Genomic DNA, 23,315 nt, shown 5'->3' with positions numbered 1-23,315 from the left:
TTTATTCTTCAGTTTGAAACAATGCACTGAAATGGTTGTGTAATAAAACAAGATTATGTTTATTAACAAAGAACAGATATTTAAGTGATACCAAGTAGAAAGAATTGAAATAGAAATGGGTACAAAGTAAAAATATGCTTCTAAGACTAAAATCCAACTTGACAAACTAGTCTTTTGTCCAAAGAAGTTTTCTCACCATGGTCACTCTTGCAGCATAGTTGGCCAGTCCTTAGCCAGGATCCAATATAGAGCCCGAAGTGCTTGGTTTCTTTGTCTTCTCAGGTGAAGGGTGACAAATAGGCTTTTTGCCTCAGTTTATATTTTACCACAGTGTATTTACCCTGTTTCCAAAGGCAGGAAGGCTTTCTGTGGGTGCAGGCTCCATCCCCGGTTGAGATTAAGTGATCAGCTTCCTCCCACTTGCTTGTCTGATGGCTTTGTTTTACCTTGCATGTAAATGGGCCTTTCATTGTCTTAGGTCACACCTCGCTTAATTTGCATTGGAGGCACAGTCAAGGCTGTGAAACAACATTTCTTTGTCTAGGACAGGCTGAATTCATGCTCTGCCTCCCAAACACCTCTTAAGAACATATTTCCAGCACACATCTGTAACTTTATGTATACAGTCCATTTATATATCATACAATGATTTTCAGGATCAGCGTATCACCAGTTTACATGACACCTTTGAGATGCATACTATGGAGCAATGAGTGTTTCAGGCTCGATATAAGTTACAATATGGGGATCCCTCTGCCAGTTGGCATTCAGGGGCTCCCAGAGTCACACTTCCCTGCTTATAATGCTGCAGGAGGGTTAGCTACTGGCTGAACCTTAGGCCTATTATTGATCCTTCTTTCCTGGTTGGGAGAGAACCTGTTTCTCTCGTTGTTTGATAACAAACTTCAAAGCATAATATCAGTAAGTATTTATAATTCCTCATAAAATGTTAATGCATACATTTCAGAATGGTATCAATCACCAGTGGTCACTGGCTTTCATAAAAGACCTTACTCAATATTTTCTTATATAGTACAATAATATAATGTACAATCAGTTGATTCAATTGCTTATTCTTTATGGTTCGGACCACTTGTTCTTCCCCCTGGGATGTCTGGACCCTGATTGTCAGACCAGAAAAATACATAGATATTTCAACCTCTGGAAGCTTAGCCTGCAGACAGACAGGTTTAATAAAATGAGACAGAAGATCAGATCTCTCTAAATCTGACTGTCCCTTTAATGGTGCTCCATTAGTCCAGCAAAGGAGGTATTAATGCAACAACCAGTCACTACCACAGTGGTGTGTTAGAGATGTAGAAACATGGTCAGCTTACACAGAGATGAATAGGCTTCCAAAATGAAAACATCTCCAATATTTTTAACATCTCAGGTGAGGTATGTTACACTGATACCTGTATTTAAGTGTCTTGTTAGATTTTGTTTTTAAACCTCATAAAGGTTTATGAAAACAAGCATTACGCTGTTTAAATTCCATAATTCCATTGTTACCTATTCTTTAGTCTAGGGAGATTCCCCCCTCCCACAATAATGCAGCACTGAAAGAAATCTTATATAGTATTTTATATTACAAATGTGTAAATTGAAACCATTCAAAATTAATATTTTTCACATTTGTAACACTTGTTGAAGGAGATTGGCAAATAAAAATACACATTTTTTTCCATTCTTTGAAACTACTAAATAAATCGTTGTAATAGCCAGGAATACTTTGTATCATGGTGAGAAACTGATACACTAGTAGTAGCTTTTTCATTTACACCAATTTGATTAAAACATTATCTGCATTTTAATTAATGAATGTAAAGCTGTATTTGCAAGCTAAAGTTTTGATTAAACAGAAATAGTCTCTTGCTAAAAATTTGTTGTTTTCACAGCATAGCAAAATGGTAGGTTAAAATTGTTTAATGCTTAAATTCCAGGTTAGGGTCATTAACATTTTCAGAATTTTTTTCATTAACAAGTCTATTCATCCATGGCAATCAGCAGGTTTTTTCATAATTATGAATGTGTTATTTTATTTTGCTGTATTACAGTTACAAAGGCATGAATTATTTAGAGGTCTGAAACAAGTTAGAAGTGTGGGTTTGCGATGAATATTTCATGATGAGCATGTGAAGGTAGAAATGCAGAGGCCTTCTCTTATTAAAAACTTTTTAACTGAGTGTGGGAAAAAATGAAAAATCACTTATATTGCCTTTCACTTCCTAGACAAAATGGAGAATTTGATAGACTTGTCAGACTGATTTATAAACATATCTTTTACAGGGTGCTTATATATAGTTTTTGTTCTGAAAGATATCAATTTTTAATGTTGCTCCTAGTTTTTATGCTGTCTTGTTTGCAGTATAACTGTATAATTTGCTAATTTTTAACAGATTCTGAAAGAAAGAGGGATTCTTTGCTGCAGCTAAATAAGGTTAAAGTAGAAGTTAATGAAAGCTATGAGATGCTACAGTGCGGTGCCATTGCCTCAGTACTTTAAAATTTTATATTAGATATATCTTAATTGAAAGAAATTTGTCCTGGTATGACTGTTGTCATTTTCCCTTAACAAGTCCCTAGCTCCTTTAGTCAAGTTTCATGATGGATGAATAGTCCTAAAATACAGCAGGTCACCCAGTATTTGCCCACGGCAGGGCAGGAACTAAAGAGTCATGCTTCAATTGCACAGAATGGAGCAAAAGCATCTGTCCTCCTTCTCTTTTAAATGCAGAGATATGACTCGCTTATGCTGTAGGTGCCAGCTCCATTGTCATCCAAGTATCCACCATATTAAAGATGAGAGCAGCTGGGACCCAAATTGTAGAATGCTGTGGGCCTCAATTTGCAGGTTTATCACTAATGTGTTTTTTATGGATGTTTTCTGGATGCCTAATAATAAGTTAGTATCCAATCTATGTATATTTTTAACTTCCTAAATAATAAAATGTAAAAAGTTAGTATTTCTGTCTTATTTTTCTTAGTTAGATCGATTCAAGGAGCCACCTGCATATGGACCTATGTGTGATATCCTGTGGTCAGATCCCCTAGAGGACTTTGGAAATGAGAAGACTCAGGAACATTTTACTCACAACACAGTTAGAGGGTGTTCATACTTCTACAGGTAGGGTCATTTCCTTAATTAATGATTCTCTACTGACTAGATGAACAATTGGAATCATGGATGTTATGTGCTTGCTTGCAATCTGTACCGTTCTTCTAATCATAATAGTGTGTGTTTGGGAGTGGGGCCTATATTGTTGTATGGGCTTTGTTTTATTTTCAGTTCTTTGTTTGCCATTGTTGAATTGCTCTACAATTTCTGGAAATAATGTTGACTTTTTAATTAGAGAAGTTTTAAGGTAGGTTTGAATGTTGGTCATTAAAAGATCTCACCATCCACTGTGCTGAAATGATAGTTAAGAGTTGATATGAAACATGCGTGGCTCCTAAACTTAAAACTTTATACTAGGAATCTGACATAGTTGTGATAATTTGAGTTTAGGATGAAATTCTTTGCTACTTGGTCAACTTCGGAGCTGAGCAAATAATTTAGACAATGAATCTTGAATCTTTTTCTGTTCTGTACCTATAAGCCAGGGGTCGGCAACGTTCAGCACGCAGCTCACCACGGTAAGCACCCTGGTGGGCCGAGCCAGTTTTATTTAACTGCAGGCGCGGCAGGTTCGGCCGATCACGGCCCCCACTGGCCGCGGTTCACCGTCCCGCCAATGGGGGCGGTGGGAAGCGGCGCAGGCGAGCAATGTGCTGGCCGCAGCTTCTCGCCGCCCCCATTGGCCCGGGACAGCGAACCGCGGCCAGTGGGGGCCGCGATCGGCCGAACCTGCCACATCAGCAGGTAAATAAAACTGGCCCGGCCCACCAGGGTGCTTACCCTGGCGAGCCGCATGCCAAACGTTGCCGACCCCTGCTATAAGCAATTGGGATTTTTTTATTTTTTATTTTTTTTTTAAATATTTTGCAAACTTTTAACACTCGGTCAATTTGATTGTGAACAGTTCTCTGTGATAAATTCATGATATGAGTGTTGGTTAATTGTGGTTGGTCAGATACAGTACAGGATATTATATTTCTTCCCTGGCTGAATGAGTACACCAGCACTTCTGGTGCACCTTTCCATGGTTTTGAATTTAAATTTTGATTTCTATGCATATATAGCTTTGAAATTGGCTTTCCAGGAATGTTCATGCCAGTGAAACTTAAGTGTGCAACTATTCCTGGAAGGTGAATGCAAAACGAGTACAAATGCATTTGAAAACCAGAGTGAATATTTGAAGAAAAATATGTTCAGTGTTTTCCCAGCTCTAATCCTCCTATTCCCTTCTTGGAGAGTTCTTCTTTCCCTACACAAGTGGGGGGGGGGGGGGGAGAGCAGTAGGCTGTCTTTTTTCCACTCCTAGCCTATTTGAGGCAGCCAGTGTAATCTTTTTCACTCTCCTTATGAAGAGAAGGGGGCCTTGTTAGGGGTTCTGTCTCCATTTCCCTTTCCACAGTGTGTAATGGGCCACAAAAATACCACATCTTCTGTCAGAGCAGGTGCTTTGCTAACTATATATTTGTTCTCAGCATCAGACCCAATAGCATGGAGTATTCTTGGAAGCATTTTCCCACAGAAAATAGTCTAAAGAAATGCCTTTGAGATTGTCCTGGTGAAACTTTCAAGACCCTGTACTTCAAGCCCGTGGGTAATCCATGGTATTTGGGTCTTTGTCTTCTGTCATGTCACCAATGCCATGACCACTGGGCTTCGATTCTGAGAACTCCCTTTTTGTGGAACTCTCATGTTGTGCTCCAGTGGCATTAATTCTCTAGGAGCAGCTTAGAATAGGAATATATCAGAGTGACAAAATTTGGCAGAGGGAGAAAGTGATAATGTGAGTGGTGCATTTCATTAAAATTTTACTAGGATGTGGGTGGGACTTCCTTGCTCAGATGATTGTTAATCGAAATGAAAGGTTCCATATCCTGGCTGACCAGTTCCACTTCACCCCAGGGTTAGCAGTGTCCAAGCTTGGACTTTCCGAAGAAGCTCAATGAGAGTTTGGCACTCAGTTCCCATAGGTTCCTTTGAAAACCCTTTCTCAAACATAATTCCTGTTTCACAGCTGTTTGGGGACCTTTGTGCAGTGAATTGGTAGCCTCAGTCCATGTCTAAAAGCCACAGCCAGGATCCTTTGTGGCACTTTTAGCAAAGAGGTGAAAGATGGACTGCACCATGGAAACTAAATTCCAGTCTCGTCCACAGCATGTAACCCTCTAGAGCAAGAGTGGGCCAGTATCAGAAAGGATGAATTGCTGCTGCCCTTGCTGTTCTGGTTCTGTGGTTAACTGATGCTGCAGTCTTCACATCTATAAATTCTGACACTACCCACAACTACTAAATTCATACGGATGTCTTGCTTTTAGAGAGGATCAGCCCAAATGCAGATGGGGCTGGGGCTTTTTGTTCTGTGTTTGATTATTGCTTGACACAACGGGGTTTTAGTCCACGACTTGGACTCATTGGCACTACTGCAATACAAAAGGAATAATAATAATTCCCATGTGACCTGTGATGGTTCCTGGGGATACCGAGGATTGTGAGGCACCTCACCATCTCCTGCCCTTAGCATGAAGAAATCTTGTCTGTGCCTGTCAGGGTCAGCTCTCTGACTCCACCAGCTACTGGCAATAAAATCACTCCCCTCCAGGCCTACTCAGGCCCTATTGTCTCTTTACAGGTACCAGTAGGCATACTCCAACCCTCGAGTCCTCTGAGCTTCACCCGCAGTGTCCTACCCCTGATCTATTGGATACTCACAGAATTACCAGATCTGCTGTTCCCAAAGGAAGTACATACCACCGCTTACTGGTTACACCTTAGCCCACAGCACTTAAATTTCTTTATAGAGAAAGCAAATATAAGTTTATTTAACAAAGAACAGAGATTCAAATCATAGCAAGCAGAGCTATTGGAAACAAAGGGTTACACATAAACTAAAATAATAATGTGCCTACTAGAGCCTAAACTTAACTAATAGGACATTATGCTATAAGAGTAAAAGCTCACCTAAAATCCTTCCAGCATATTACAACCAGGTTTGTCTGTGATCTTCCATTCATAAAGCAATCCCACTGTCAGCTTACTTCCTAGATGAAAGATGCAGAGTTTGTCTCTGTCTCTACAGTTATAATCCAAAAATCCATTCTCATGACTTATAAACAGGATGACAACCCTCCCCGCTTTCCGCTAGTTGATTTTTCCTGTGTGCTTCTTTCTTCTTTTTTACAATCTCTTATTAACATTCAGCTCAGACTTTAGACAGGCTTCCATTGCGAAGCAGACAGTACACACATGACCAGACAAAGAGGGATAGTCATCTCTTCCCTCCTGCCTGACAGGAGTAGGTGGATCATCTTCTGGTGACCTGCCTTAACTCATAGACCTTAAGAACATGATTTTCAGTGTAGATACGTAACTCCTTATGTATTATCAGTATATACATTTCATAATGATTGATGACCAGTGTGACACTGGCTTTCATTAAAGACCTTACATGACACTTTTCAGTGAACTAGTATGTAAATACCAGACTCGTAGACACCAATCCCCTTATGCACCCCTATGCCCTCTGCCAATTGGCACCAAGAGGTCTCTGGGTCACACTGACCTTTTTAAACAATTGTGAAATGTTACTGCACATGGTTAAGGGAGATGTCTGGCAGACTAGCTGCCTATAGTTTTAGCTTTTTCTTTCAGATCAAAATTCCTCAAATTTGACATTTAAATTTCTCCCCTAAGATAAGACGTAGATAAAGACATATACTGAAAATTTTAAAGATAAAGTCTTACTCCAGTTGTTTGAAGAGAGAAAAATAGTACCAATTGGGAAGATAACTTTCAACACATGATGAGAGCAAATCTTAAATTTTCTTTGTTGGTTATTAATTTCCTCTTAGGACTCAGCCTACTTCATGCTGACTGTTTCCATCCCCCAGCCTTGTTAGGAATATACGAGTTGCTGTAGAAGAATACACCTAGGCTCTGGCTAGTCTGATGTCCTGGCTCCAACAATGCTAAATGTTCTAAGTGGTGGTGAAAAATACTAATACGGTGCCTAATTGTGCAGTACTATACAATTCAAAGGAAACTTCTTCCCGACACAAGCAGGTGTCATCTGTATCCAAGCTAGTATAATGGTAGTTGCTGTTCCTGTAACTTTGTCACAAGCATTTACGTCTTTTTTGATATTTACTAAGCCCAGTGACAACCTGTGGCAGTAAATTCCTTATGATAGTTACGGGCTGTGTCAAATTTTACCTGCGTTTTGTTGCAGCTCCCCAAAAAGAAGTGAGAATCTCTCCAAAACACCAACTTCACAGTTAGAAAAACATGGTTTTAGATTCTGTAGTCACTACCTCAAGACTCACGAATTCATATTTCAGAAGAGTCTATACCTTCAGTTATGTCTATGCTGCAGCTGGGAGCGAGCCTCCCAGCCCGGGTAGACAGACTCATGATAGCTTGGCTCAAGCTAGCATGCTAAAAATAGTGTGAATGTTGCAGCTTCAGCAAAGATTTGAGCTAGCCGCTAGAGCTCAAAGCCTAGGATCAGGTGGGCGTGAGACCGAGCTGCTGCCCAGGTCTCAACGGTCACGTTGTTATTTTTAGCTGAGCTAGTATGAGTTTGTCTACCTGAGTTGTGAGGCTCGCTCTCAGCTGCAGTGTAGACATACCCGTCTAGGTCCCTTTTTAAACCTCTTTGTATGTTTGAAGAATGTGACCGTGTTCTAGTGCTCAGTATCAGTCCATTAACAGGACTAGGTTTCCTCATTGTAAATCAAGTTTATGCAAAAGTTGCATCCAAAGTGGAAAGGCCAGGGATGGAAATTGAACGATAAAGGTCAAGAAGAATTCAAAGACATGTGTGAGCCCAATATAATTTCTTCTAGGTTAAGAAATGTTCATTGATGATAGGAAATAATATTGTAAGAAATTCACATTTATTTAGACATATTTGCTATAATGGCAATTTCAAGTGACCTTTCTGTGATTTAAGATTATTTCCCACAGTGAAATGACATGAGATAGATGACCTTAGCAGTTAATGTAGCTTTCCAGCCCAGTAAATCTACTATATTCAGCCAAATCCTGTGTACTTATCAAGCCTTTATTCATCTTAGGAAATGGTTTCAATGCACATGAAAAAGTTGAAAGAGCTTAATTTACAGTACCCTGATAATCTTTCTTTCCACATTTATTAAGTGGACAAATTGGTATGGCCCACTGACTTTAAAACTGCTCTATGTTTTCCTTTAAAAAATCTCAAGTGTAAAAGATCTTAAAACCACTACAGCCAACACTGTCAAATGATGGTGCCTATAACTCAGGATCTAAATCCACTTATGTGGAAAAAGGCAAAAATAAGTTGACTTTTTTCCGAGTTGCTGAGCACCTGCAGCTCCCTCTGTAAAGAGGACGTTTAATAAATATTTTGCATCCAACAGATTTTGGTATGATGGTTAATGTGTGGTTTTTAGAAACTGGAAACATGAATGGAAAGTAGCTACTGTGACATTGTAGCCACAAATACATAATGCCCTTAAATGTTAGCAATGTCTTCTTCCTTCTCCAAAAAACAGCTACCAATGTGATCTATTTTCTTCTGTGCCTCCTAAACTTTAAGCATATATGTCTTCAGTCAAGTTAGCTAATGTCAAATCAAGAGAAATCAAAGTACTGATTTAATGAGGTGTTACCTATGCAGACTAAAATTTTTTCAAGTATTGTTTTTAAAAATGAATAAGTCATGGCCAGATTTCACCACCCTTACTCACATTGATAGTACCTCACTCTGTGAATACTACTGAGTAAAAATGACAGAATCTGGCCTTAGCATCCATATTAGAGTTCATAGTTTATATGAAAACCTGGTATTCTATGTTTGTATATCTTTTCTGTACCTGTCAGTCACTGACAAAATTTACATAATGGAATCTGGCATTAATATTGATGAATCGATACTGTTTGGAAACATATGCTTCAATTGTCCCTATGGGAGAAGAACAATTTCCTGTTTATTTAGCAAAATATCTAAGATTACTTTGGTTGGTTGGTTTTTTGCTTTGTTAGTTTGTTTTTTACATGTGTGAATAGTCAGTTCTGTTGATGGTCCATCATATTTCCTCTCATGCATAATTACAATATCACTCTGAAGTGCAACTCTTGGAGACCTTATCTATACACATGCTTCTGCATAAGAAAGGTTGGAAATATGGCAAGAGACCACCCTGGCTTAACCAGGAGATTTTCAATGATCTGAAACTCAAAAAAGAGTCCTACAAAAAGTGAAAACTAGGTCAAATTACAAAGGATGAATATAAACAAATAACTCAGGTCTGAGGGACAAAATTAGAAAGGCCAAGGCACAAAACAAAATTAAACTAGCTAGAGACATAAAGGGTAACAAGAAAACATTCTACAAATACATTAGAAGCAAGAGGAATACAAAGGACTGGGTAGGCCTGTTACTCAGTGAGGGGTGGAGAAACGATAACAGAAAATGTGGAAATGGCAGAAGTGCTAAATGACTTCTTTTGTTTCAGTTTTCACCAAAGAGGTTAGTAGCGATTGGACGTCTAGCATAATGAATGCGAGTGAAAATGAGGTAGAATCACAGGCTAAAATAGGGAAAGAACAAGTTAAAAATTACTTAGACAAGTTAGATGTCTTCTAGTCACCAGGGCCTGATGAAATGCATCTTAGAATACTCAAGGAGCTGACTGAAACAATATCTGTGCCATTAGCAATTATCTTCAAAAAGTCATGGGAAGATGTGAGAGATTCCAGAGCACTGAAGAAGAGTGAATATAGTGCCAATCTATAAAAAAGCGAAATAAACTGATTGGTCTTGATTGTTCTTAACTTCAGTACCTGAAAATATAATGGAGCAAATAATTAAGCAATGAATTTGCAAACACCTAGAAGATAATAAGGTGATAAGTAACAGTCAGCATGGATTTGTCAAAAACAAATCATGTCAAACCAACCTAATAGCTTTCTTTGACAGGGTAACAAGTCTTGTGGATGGGGTGAAGTGGTAGATGTGGTATATCTTGACTTTAGTAAAGCTTTTGATACTCTCTCGCATAACCTTATCATAAACAGACGAGGGAAATACAACCTAGATGGAGCTACTATAAGGTGGGTGTATAACTGGTTGGAAAACCATTCCCAGAAATAGTTATCAGTGGTGCACAGTCAACCTGGAAGGGCATATTGAGTGGGGTCCCACAGGGATCAGTTGTGGGTCCAGTTCTGTTCAATAACTTAATCAGTGTTTTAGATAATGGCATAGCGAGTACACTTACAAAGTTTGCAGACGATACCAAGCTGGGAGGGATTGCATGTGCTCTGAAGGATAGGATTAAGGTTCAAAATGATCTGGACAAACCGGATAAATGGTCTCATGTAAATAGGATGAAATTCAATAAGGATAAAGTCAAAGTACTCCATTTAGGAAGGTGCAATCAGTTGTACACATACAAAATGGGAAATGATTGCCTAGGAAGGAGTACTGCAGAAAGGGATTTGGGGGTCATAGTAGACCACAATCTAAATATGAGTTAACAGTGTAACATTGTTGCAAAAAAAAGCAAATATCATTCTAGGATGTATTAGTAGGAGTGTTGTAAGCAAGACACAAGGAGCAATTCTTCCGCTCTACTCCACGCTGATTAGGCCTCAACTGGAGTATTGTGTCGAGTTCTGAGTGCCATATTTCAGGAAAGATGTGGACAAATTGGAGAAAGTCCAGAGAGGAGCAACAAAAATGATTAAAGGTCTAGAAAACGTGACCTATGAGGGAAGATTGAAAAAATTGGGTTTGTTTAGTGTGGAGAAGAGAAGACTGAGAGGGGAAATAACAGTTTTCAAGTACGTAAAATGTTCGTACAGGAGGAGGGAGAAAAATTGTTCTCCTTAACCTCTGAAGATAGGACAAGAAGCAATGGACTTAAATTGCAGCAAGGGCAGTTTAGGGTGGACATTAGGCAAAACTTCCTGTCAGGATGGTTAAGCACTGGAATAAATGGCCTAGGGTGGTTGTGGAACCTCCATCATTGGGGATTTTTAAGAGCAGGTTGGACAAACACCTGTCAGGGATGGTCTAGATAATACTTAGTCCTGCTTTGAATGCAGGGGACTGGATTAGATGACCTCTCAAGGTCCCTTCCAGTTCTACAATACTATGATTCTCTAGGAAAACATGTTTCTTGAGAGTGATTTGTGTAGTTGAATGGTCTTGAAGATGCCACTTGGATTTTGCATCTCAAAGGAAGTGGTACCAAGAGACACAGCAGATAAGCAGGACTGGGGAAGTTTTAGAACAATTCAAACATTTCTCATTCTGGTCCACCCTGGCATTGCACGTCCGCATTCTTTAAAAATGTGAACTATTGTATCATTTACTGGATGGGGGTAGAATTTAAATGATTTTTTTCTCTCATCGCATTCATACAAAGCCACTGAGAGTGTGCGTGGTCTTAGCTGTGAAAATTGCCATTGAATCCTTGCCCAGCTTGTTTAATTGCCTTTGTGCCAGAGCTCTGGCAGAGAGTTTTGGGAGCTCTGTTGCACTACTGTGTTTAATAACAGCATCCCATGTATAATATATCAAGTGTTTCCTATTGCAAGTATATATGTGTGCAAGTTTAAAATTCACTGTATGTGAGCGTTTGTGCATGTAAGACTTGTTTACTTAATGACTGTGGAAGAGTGCACAAAGGGGGCCTGGGCCTGGGCCAACAGAAGTCATTTAGAATTTGAGCAAATGCTCAGGGATTTCCTTCTCTTTTCTTCCTGCCTCAGCGTTCATTGACCTCTACCTCCTAATTGTTTGGTTATTATTACTGTTTAATATTTGTACTCCTGTAATGCCTAGAGGCCATTAATGTGAGTGTAGTTGGCTGCTCTTTTGTACTGGTCATTAATTTAAAATTTGCTTTCTCATTCATATGCTGCAAGGAACTTTAAGTTTAAAAATCAGTCAGAGAATTCTGAAATATTCCAGAGAGATTTGAGCAAATCAGTTTGAGTATCTTAATGTAAACTATCTAGCTGAAGTTATTACCATGACACTACTAAGTTAACTGAATTGTCTTTCAAGGTAAACATAACTGGGTAAATACCTGACAGGTGGGAGAGCTAAGGAGGTCATTAATAACTTCTATGGTTGTTCTACTATGATGACAGCTTGTGTAACTTCCAGATAAATCCATTTTAAAAGGATACCTTAGTTGATTGTTTTGTTTTTTCATCTCCTCCTCTGTGTCCCCTGTAACCCGTAGGTGCAAATATATCACAAAAGTAATTTATTCAGTAGAATAAACTTCAAATTAAATACCTAGATATAATTAATACCTTTCAGTATCTGTGAGCCAGATTCTCTTGTCTGGTTAAGTTATGCTTGGCATGTGACAAGGGTGCAGGGGGGAAGATAGCTTTACTCCGCCTTTTCACTCCCCTGGTTTTAGAGACAGCTGGGGCCTTAAATTTGGGCCTGATTGAAATCTGTTCTATATTATGCCTGGCTGCCAGTGGTTCCTGTAAGCCATGACAGCCTCTGGATATTACTAGGGCATAAGAATATATGATTAAACCCCATATGCTGGGGAGGGGAGTCTGACAAAGGAGCTGCTACTGTTGTTATGTATTCTGGTAGTATCTAAAGGCTTGAACCAGGACTGAGGACCCATTGTGCCAGGAAAAAACATAGAACAGAAGGTGGTCCCTGGCCAGAAGATGCCCATCCCCATAATGCATATGTTTGAATGAACAGAAACATTTGTAAATCCAATATCATTTTACAATAGTTCATATTTATACAATATTAAATAATGAATATTATCTAAACAGCTTAAATATCACAATATTTTAAATCAAAGCATTTATCGTGCATAGATTCTGGTCTTCGCTCTGTCTGCTACCATATTGTGTTTCTTTTTAGCATGGCTGATCCTTCCAATAGGCAAGTTAGGAAAGCCAAATGGTAGACATGTGAAACATGCACCTGAGTGTATTTATTGCAGAATTTATTAGGCTTCCCCAAACATTGGTGAAACAAAGTGCAGTTAATGAGAAGACTGTTTCCTTCTTAGTTAATGTTAACCATGTTGGTTTCCCTATCACAGTTGCATAAATAAAGGTGATGACCATAGTAATCCAAAATCTACCTTATACTAAGTTAAATTGTATAAAAGGATTTAACCTAACACAGGTTTTGAAGAAAGGAAAATCAGACATGTGTTCCAAGAAGAGTAAATCCTTTCTAATTTGTCACTAGCCTATTCTGACTCACCAGGGAAACAGAACTCTTCTCTGATTTTCTATGACACATGAGATGCAGTCAGAATGCTAGACCATGCTGGAAAAGCTTGCTGTCTTTTCTCTTGACCAACTGGGTTTTCTGTTTGGCTGATTGAATTTCAGGTTGGACTCTGCAAGGCAGGGTGAAGAGAAAAAGCATTTCTGAAATGGAGTAATATGTATCATACTGCGGTAGCAAAGGAAGAGGGTACTGCGTTCCCAAAGACTTTATTTTATTAAAATGATTTCCTGCCACCTTGTTCCCCTCATCCTCATTGTCCTTCATTTTATTCCTGGATAAAGGAAAGAGTAGAAATGTTAAGAGATTTATAGGACCAGGTGCTACATTTTTTCCGTGGGTTGGGGGCGGGGAGGAATTCGTTGTTGTCGGATGAGGAGTTGTACCTGAGTAAGAACTCTGGGATTTAGCTTGTGGAAAATTTTTTTTTAAAAATCTCAATTTGTAGGGGTTATAATAGAGGCATTCTAAATTTTTTCAGCAAATTATTTTTGATGAAAAGCCATTTTTCAACCCAAAAAATCATGTTCGCAGAACATTTTAATTTTAAGAAAAGTTCTGGTTTCTTGGTGGGAAAGTGAAAAATTTTCACAGAAAATGTTTACCAAGCACAATTTTTTTTTTTTTTTTTTTTTTTGCCAATCTTTTTCTGTACTCTAGATCTAAAGTTTCCAGCTCTGTGGTCTCCAGGTGACCCACATAGGGTGTCAGAATTTGTTTCTTCACATTGTAGTTTTAAAAATGTCTGAAATTATATTAAAAAAAAAAAAAAACCCGAGGTTAAAAGAATATTAAGGTTGCAAAGTCAAGCTTAGGAAATATTAGAATGAAGGTTGCACATGCATTATGTTAGTCTTTAATTATATGATCGCACACTATCTTTTTTCATAGGAGTCTGCCTCATTCATTAGAAGACGGATGATGGTCAGAGGATGAATTAAGGTTGTGTAGTGAATGAAACTGTTGTCTGAGCAAGCCCTGCATCTTTTGTGGCAGAAACTGTAAGGTGTGTAGTAAATGAGGCGAGGGTCTGCAGGAAGAGAAGGGATGGTCTTGTGGATTACATGGTTGAATGTCACTCTGGAAAATTGGATTCTCTCCCTGTCTCTGCCCTAGAGAATAGTAGGTAATGCTGGGCAATGGGGAAGTCGCTTAAACAAAAATTTTCACAAGTGGCCACCGACTGTGCGTTCTTCATTTTCTGAGAACGCAAGGTGAAACTGCTGTGGCTTGATTTCCAGAAGTGTTGAACACTCACAACTGCAAGTGACATCAATGGGAGCTGTGAGGTGACTATATATAGTGCTATAAAAATACCAAGTACTCTGAAAAACTAGTCCCTAGGAATCTTATAGACTTCAGATTATTATGATGGTCCCTTCTGTCCTTAGTCTGACCTCCAGCACACCACAGGCCATAGGAACTCACCCACTTACTCCTGTAATAGGCCCATAACCTCTGGCTGAGTTTCTGAAGTCTTCAAATATTGATTTAAAGACTTCAAGTTACCATTTACTCTAATTGAAACCAGCAAGTGACTGGTGGCCCATGCTGCAGAGAAAGGCAACAACAAAAAAACAACCCAGGCTCTCTGCCTATCTGACCTGGGGGGAAATTTCTTCCAAACCCCAAATATGGTGATCTGTTACACCCTGAACATGTGGGTGAGACCCACCAGCGAGACACCTGGGAAAGAATTCTCTGTAGTAACTCAGAGTCCTCCCCATGTAGTGTCCCATATCTGGCCTTTGGAGATATTGCGAATAGCAGGTGAGTAGGAATCCCAAAATTAGTGGGCATTTTTGACAGTTGGTTTGATCATGTTGTACTTCAGTTCCTCATATGTAAAGTAATAATAATTAATACCTCTTCACCTCACAGGTATGTTGTGATGATTAATGAATTTGTCTGTGAAGCACTCAGATATTATGGTGATGAGCACCATAGAAAAGACCAAGAGGAAATAATAATTTTATATTCACTACAGGGTTTGGATGTTTTTCGGTACATAAGGTCTAGAGCCACACACTGATCGATGAGGATTAAAGGAAATATTGAATTTCTACCTGTGGTGTACACCATACATCCTGTGCATTGAATGACAGGAAATCTGTGGAAAATAATATGTGATTCTGTAATTAAAGACTGTATCATAATACATATGCTCATGGGGACAAATTATGGCAACCTCAAGTCTGGCATTTTCTTAACTTTTGAGTGCTTGACTTTGCAACATTAACTTCTTTCCAACGTACTTTTATGTAATATCTTGCAATATGTTCAGAAAGAGAAAAAAAATGTTCAGTTATTGCAAAGTTACCTGTTAACATGAAATTGAATTTCTGAGAATAACAAAATCTCTCTAAAGTTCACCTTTTGTGAGCATGAGAGAGAGTGATTCTAATAGTATTCCTTTGGGAGATCATTGCTTAACTTGGGAAAACTTGCACAGTCAGTTAATCTTACAGAATGAAAGAAAGGTTACAGTATTGAAAAATTAGGCCTCTTGAATTGCCAATGAGACAATTTTTAAGAGAGAAGGTTATAGAGCCTTATCTTTCATTGGTGCAATCAGTAACAAAGGTTACACTCAAGGGAAATTAATTTTCTTTGTCAAACAAAAAAAGTCAATTATACCTTAATAGCCATAGAGAGTAATGCTCATAATAGCATACTAAACAAAAAAAAAAAAAAACTTTGCTAAGTAGACACTGAATATGCATAGATTTATTCCTCTTGAACTTGATATAAATTGATTTTTAGAAGTACATGGAAATTTCCATTGAAATTAAGAATACAAATGGGATCTTACTGAGTGGTACAGTATGTTCTAGGAAACAAGATTCCTCATCACACAGAAAACAATATAGACTCTAAAACAGGATTTGTGCGGGAAAAACATATCTTTACGCTTTCTGTTATTGGGAACTAAACTTTTATACTCCTCAATTTACAACTGAAGACCCTGTTAACATGAAGACAGGATATGAGTAGCACTGAAACCAATAGAAATCTAAACAGTAAAGGTGTGTGTGTATGTGTGTGTACAGACATATATAAATTGTTGCCTATTTGGTACTGGCGACTGAAGTCCTATATAGCACATTGTAGACTTTTTCCACATATTGTCCCCCAAATGTGCCTTAACCCTGAGCTGGAGAAGATGACTCTAGAAGTGATAGAATGGTTTCAAGGGTATGTCTACCCTGGAGTTGGAAGATCTAATTTCCAGCTCAAGTAGACCTACTTGCACTAGCTCTGATCATGCTAGAGTGCTAAAATTAAAAGTGTAGCTCTGACGACACTTGCAGTGGGAGGGATTAGATGCCAAAGTGTGATCCTGTCCAAACCCACAGGTACGTACCCCTCCTGCTGTTCATGCCATGACAACTACACTTCCAATTTTAGTGCTCAATGAAAACTAATGCAGATATATCTTCTTGAGCTGGAGATTGCATGTCACAGCTTCTGTATAGACATACCCTGAGACAGCCAACAGGAGTGTTAATTCAGATAGTGGCTTCTGTGATCTGATTACTTATCTAGTAGGTCTAATCACTTACTTCACCAAAGAGAAAAAGGTATTTCCCCAGAAGGAACTGTTTACTGACTTCTCATAGATGCAGAGAAAATGAGTCCTAAAACAGTTCACCACATGAACCTCCCCATTAGTATTAAAGGACATTGAATTTGGTGGGAGTTTTGAGTTCACAAGGAGTGCAGGATTGGGCCTTAGCTATATATACTATTCAAGAAGACAAGCTTCTCTCTCAAGAGGGAAAGCACTGTAAACAGTTTAACAATGTAGCAGCTCCACCGCTCGGTACGTTCTGTTGACCCTGTGGATACTGATGAGGAGCCAGATGCAGCTAATGAAAGGATAATATTTTCAATGAATTAGTTATAGCATTTTAACTCCTGTGAATGCCATTGAAATGGAAGGAGGGACCCACCATGTTTATTTTGTTTTTTATATTATATTTTACTTTTTACTGTTTTCAGTACATCCTTTTTAATGCAATAATATTTAATACTAGGATGAAAAAAAAGTTATAAAGAAAATAGCAAGAAATTATAAACTGCACTGATAATGACCATATTCAACTATCAGATTTTCCATTATAAACCCCAATTTTCAGGGGTTAATGTCTAAATTCATAAAATGTGTTCCCTCACCTCTTGTCTGAGTGGCAGCCAGTCAGCATTTATAGGGCAGTTCACTCCCCAAATCCTCTTGGATTTCAGCAATTTAAGCTCTTTTATAACTGTATGCTTTTTCAGACCTTTTTAAATACAAAACATGAGGATGGTTTCTGTGAAGGGAGTGAAAGACAGAGGGGTTGTGTCTGAAGCAGGTAACATACCAGTTCTGTTTGGGCAGTAGATCCAAGGAATGTTCAGCTCAGAAGTTGCTCATCATCAAGATAGATGAAGATTCCTGCCAGACTCATCAATTCCTTCTGTACTAAGTTGGAAACTGGTATCAATGTTTCCCTTGGGGAGATCTGAAAGGAGATGACGAATAAGTTTTCACCAGTGTGATTTTTCACTCTGTTTCCTATACTCAAAATCATGGGAGACTGATCGTGCATTGCTGTGAAGCCTGAGAGAACTCAAAAAGCCCTTATCAGATTAAATCTTGACCAGGAGGGGTATGATGAATTTTTGAAATTATGGTGTTGAACACATCTGAATCCTGTTCGCCCAATCACTTCACAGTGCCCTTAATACTTTGAACGTAGGGACCTTCTCCTCACAACCAACCCTGAAGTAGGTAAATGGTAAATATCCTTATACTAGAGATGAAAGAAATGTGAAGTTCAGATAGGTTAATTGACTTGTCTAAGGTCATGTAGCAAGTCACTGCCAGAACCAGGATTAAAATACCGCTGGTATTACTACTAGAGTTTGCTTAATCCAGCAAACCAAAAGTTTGCAAACTGTGGTCCCTGGATCATTAGCTGCATGTCAATAGATGGCTAGCCATATTATTCTGGTTCTTGTCTTTGTTTCCAGCTGCTAAATTTCATTAAAAGACCATAAAAAATTAGTGCTTCCCATTGTGTTACTTTTTTAATGTAAACAACTGCTGTAGTTGCCACGGGCTGTTTTGTGGTTGTAAATGGAAGCTGAAGAGCTCCTAAAATCACAATGGAATGGGAGGTCCCATGAGTCAATCTCTTTCATAGCCCATACTATGAAAAGCTTTGAGAACTCTGGCACTAGACCACAAAGGAGATCATTATATTTACATATAATATTTAATAGGAATGCTGTAAAGACTAAATAACTAATGTTTATTAATTGCTGTATAACTGCAATATATTTTTTTAAGCCAGTCATTGTCAAAGGTGGGAGGAGAACTCTGGTGTTCCAGGCTCCAAGTTGTGTGCTGATTTCTTAGTCATGTGTCCTCTGGAGCATTGCTGCCTCTTCCTTAAAAATGTGTACTTTATGACTACGTTTTATTTTGAGTAACCCTACAGCAATGTTATGGGAAAAAGTACCCTGAACTTTACCCCCCCCCATTTAACAACAACAAAAATTTTGCATGAATATTTCACCCAGCTATATTGTTAGCCAACTGCTTCCTGCCCCAACTTACTGCAAAGTACTCTGCTCTTACCAGAACCCTCAATAATGACCTGCTCCTGCAATGTGATGCACGTGGGCAGACCCCGATATCTGTGCAGAGGCCCAGTGGGCTGAGTGATTTCAGTTTGGTTCCCCATGAGCATATCACATGGCTGGACTGGAACCAAAGTGATTACAATGCCCTTCTTTGACCCTATCCTTCCCATCACCTCATGGTTACTTTTCTAAGTATTTGTGTTCTTTATCCTACTATGGCACTAAGGATTAGTGAGAAATACTGTGGAAAATGGAATTGCTGTGGAGGCCTAATGTTCACTTTGTAGTAGTGCTCACTCTATTTGGCTTCAAGTATCAGAGGGGTAGCTGTGTTAGTCTGGATCTGTAAAAAGCAACAGAGTCCTGTGACACCTTATAGACTAACAGATGTATTGGAGCATAAGCTTCAGTGGGTGAATACCCGCTTTGTCAGACGCATGTTATGTTATGTTACATCTGTTAGTCTATAAGGTGCTACAGGACTCTTTGTTGCTTCTATTTGGTTTGTTTTTCCAACAGTTAAAGTGACGAGTTGAGCTTCCTAAACAATATTTAAAGTTTGTTCTGTAAAGTTAGTCTCCCTTATTTTTATTTGTTACTGTCCATAATTGCCATAATAAAAAGGTCACTTTTATGATAAATAATGACACCATAAAATTGCCCTTTTTAAGCATTGATTCCTGGAATGCCTGGTTGTTTTATGCAGTTCATGCAGTGGTAAATGTGTATGTTTGTATATTGACATTTAAGACAATAAGAAGCAAAGTTGTGCTGAAAATCACTTCTCTTTTTTAGGTTAAAAGGTCTTATTTATTCAAATAATAGTGAAGATCACATTACAGACTAAATTACAATGCAATAATTACAGGCTACAGACTGGATATGTAACCTATTGACTAGAGGTGGGTAAATAACAGATTTTTCAGTATGCTGGCAATTCCACATAAATAAATTTAAAAAAAAGTGGTCTGGTTAAACCAAAAATGAAATTTTTGGCAAATTGAAATGATGAAGAACATTTTGTTTTGGGTTGAATGAAGCAGATTGTTGTACCACTGGGGTCCAATATGAGTAGTTGTTGTTCCAAATGATGACAGCATGACCAGAAGGTGCAAAGCAGTCCTCCCTTGGTGGTTATGACATCCGTCGGCTAAAATGTTGGTGTCAACTTTTTGAATGTGTTGGTGTGATTTGTGTTGGAAGCTAGGTGGGCCTCTAATTTAACTCACAATTTTTTCACACCAGTTCCTTTGCATATTCATTGGGTGCAGAAGGATTTGAGGATTCTTCACCTGCACTTCCCAAAATTGATTCTAAGCTAAGAATAAAAAGCAGGTTCAGTTCTCAATGTGAGAAGCTCATAGAAAATTGAGAGAAAATTGCATAGTCCAGTTTCCAGTACAAACTCCCAATTCAAGTTAGGCCATGGAATGTATGTGCACTGAAAACTGAAACAAAACTGTTAAAAGAATGTATGTAATCCTAATATGACTCCCCTTAATCCAAATAATGTATTAACAAAATTCAGTAATTTTACTAATTGAGACCATGTGACACTGAAATTTTTAAAATGATCTTTACCCACCTCTTGTAAAGTGATTCAAGATCCTCTGCTGACAGGTTTTATACAAGTGCAAAATAATATTATTTTTGACAGTCCTATCTGCATGGATCAAATTGTGTATCCAGCATGTAGAGAAAAAAGATTCTAGAACTAAATTAAGGCTTAGCGAGAGTAAATGTTTAAATCAGTCCTCTTTTTTTTTATCTAATTTAGATGTCTTTTAATAAAATAACGGTACCCAAAATAAACATTTTAATATATTTTAAGATTTATTTCATTGACCCTTATTTAAAAAACAACCTAGAATGCATCTCTTTTGTTTCATGCTTTAATAGCAAAAGAGGTGGTGTCAATAAGCATGTTATCTCATTAAAGTCCAATAACCATGTTTCTATAATATTACATATGCAATCACATTTGTGTAAATCAGTATTCACTACCATATACTACCCACTGAACTTCTTCTTTTCCCATTCACACACTAGGGTATCTTGGAACATATTTTTATTTAGGGAGTTTAGAAAGGAAAATATTGTTATCAGCTATGATACATTTTGCTTAAAGTCCAAGGCAAAGTTGATCACTTTTAGAGCATTTAAATTATGTAAAGAGCTTTATATTGAAAAGTATATGGTTTGTTCTTCCAAGGGGCAGCTTTGTCCAGTTGGTGAGTTTGCGTCATTGAGACTGCTGAACATATTCTTGGAGAGTTATAATTTCAAGAGAGCTATGTAAATAATCAGACTTCATTGGGTTTTCTAGATATTTTTATAGAGGTTAATAAAATGAAAAGACAGTGAAAGTCTAATACATATTACAGCATATTAAATTCCCTGCAATCTAATGTGTTTGCCATTGTATTGTTGTTAGAAATGTAATGACAGTAGAATTGTTGGTTAAACGCAAAACCTGGAATGAATTTCTTTCCATGGTTAGTCATAGTATTTAAAGCCAAAAGGGCCACCAGATTTAAGTCAGTGAAATACAGAAATATTTCTTTTTTTCCTCTCAAAAGTATGCATGGTGGAATCTTAATCTCTCCTCAAACCCAAATAGACATGTGTAACTCTCCTATTCAAATATATTCATCAGGAAGAATATGGAAAGCCCATATCAGCTATACGTTATTTGTTCCAAAAAGTTGGTATTCCACATATATATAGATTCTAATGTAATACATTAGCTTTGTTAGCGTCTGATTCGGGGGGGCTGTTCATGGAGTAACATATTACTAAAAAAAATGAGGTTGGCAGAATTGGGCCTGTTGTAATTCGATACAGAAGCCTGTGAACTATAATGGCTTAGGGACAGATTTTTAAAGGTATTTAGGCATCTAAAGATACAGGTAGGCACTTTTGAAAACAGCACCTAGGTGCCTAACTCCCAATCAATAGCACCTAGATGCCTAAATAGCTTTAAAATCTGACCCATAGGTTTAATCAACCAAACCGGATATTTTACTTTTAACACCTTGAGTGAGAGCTAGTGTGTTTGACTGTAACAGCCAGGTTACAGATTTTAATTCCTTTTACTGAGCACTCTTCTTCTCCCCTCCCCCCCCTCCCCAAATTGGATGTAATCTGCATAAGACATGGAAGTACAAAGACCACCCAGTTAAAGATCCAGTACTTTAGTCCTTATTCAAACAAATATCCAACTGACTGCATGGGAATTTGACTAAATAACAGCTGCAGGATTTGGCTTTAAATTGCCATCTAGAATGTTTGCATGACTTTACTGACCCAAGTTCATATATTTTGAGAATTACTCTTAGCATTACTAAACTATTTTCAGATGAAATGCAGTATGTGCATTGTACTTAATTAATACTTACATTTATAAAGCCAGATACTCCCACTTGTAGTCAGTTGAAACGGTTATAAAATATGTGGGACTACTTGCAGATTGAAGTACTAATCCATGTGAGTAAGCATGGCAGAATCTGGTCCCTTGTATTTTACATTTTTCAAGTGCAGGACAAATAATAAGCTGGTCCCTAAACAACAGGAACTCAACTGTTAGCAAGTGTATAATACAAAGTAAGGATCTCACACAGACATTTCCAGTTTGTTAAAAATTGTGAACGGTTACCAATACAGTTGAGTGAAACTGACATTTTTCACAAAATGTCACACACACAAAATTCTGAGCCATTTGCATCTCTGAAATGTCACTTCTCATTACATTTTGTGAAATGGCTAGTTCTTCATCCAGACGTGAAAAATGTCAGTACAAAAAGGTATATCTTTGTTTTAAAGACTCTTAATACCTTTTATGATTGATTGTTTGAAAATAGGATTGCTAACATGCTTTAAGCAGCAAAATACAGGAACTATCGCTTCCTCCAAAATTGTTGTTAAAGCTGCTGATTTATCTCTTACCTCAGTCCTCCACATATACTTAAGTGGACTATATGGAAGAGCTGAGAGAGAATGTTACCCGTAGTGCCACTCCATGAATTTCCCGATGAAGTGCTAACAGCACCTTTGGAGGAGGAGTAATTTATTTAAACTCACTCACTCTTTGTATATTTGGATTCCTAGATATCTACCTGCTTGCCATGTTTAACAATTTAGATCATTTGGATTTTCTATAATAATTCAAGTTGACAGCACAGTGTGATATCTGTGAGGTGCCAGTTTTATGTAAACATAGAAATTTAGAAAGAATAGGTATAAATATTATAATTAGAAAATGGAAATGAACATCATTTATTTGTTAAAATTGCACCA

At 37.9% G+C, this 23,315-nt stretch overlaps 1 protein-coding gene across 2 annotated transcripts in view; it reads left to right on the top strand.

Moving 5' to 3' along the window:
* The window catches only part of PPP3CA (protein phosphatase 3 catalytic subunit alpha), a 305,071-nt gene that overhangs the window by 233,537 nt on the left and 48,219 nt on the right, over nucleotides 1-23,315 (top strand). For both annotated transcript variants that reach the window (XM_054029504.1, XM_054029505.1), the window contains exon 6: nucleotides 2,988-3,127. In XM_054029504.1, coding sequence (XP_053885479.1) covers nucleotides 2,988-3,127 — 140 coding nt within the window. The remainder of the gene's footprint in view (nucleotides 1-2,987; nucleotides 3,128-23,315) is intronic.

This window comes from Malaclemys terrapin, chromosome 5, assembly GCF_027887155.1.
Source record: "Malaclemys terrapin pileata isolate rMalTer1 chromosome 5, rMalTer1.hap1, whole genome shotgun sequence".
Taxonomy (NCBI): domain Eukaryota; kingdom Metazoa; phylum Chordata; order Testudines; family Emydidae; genus Malaclemys; species Malaclemys terrapin.
This window is presented reverse-complemented; position numbering and strand designations above follow the sequence as displayed.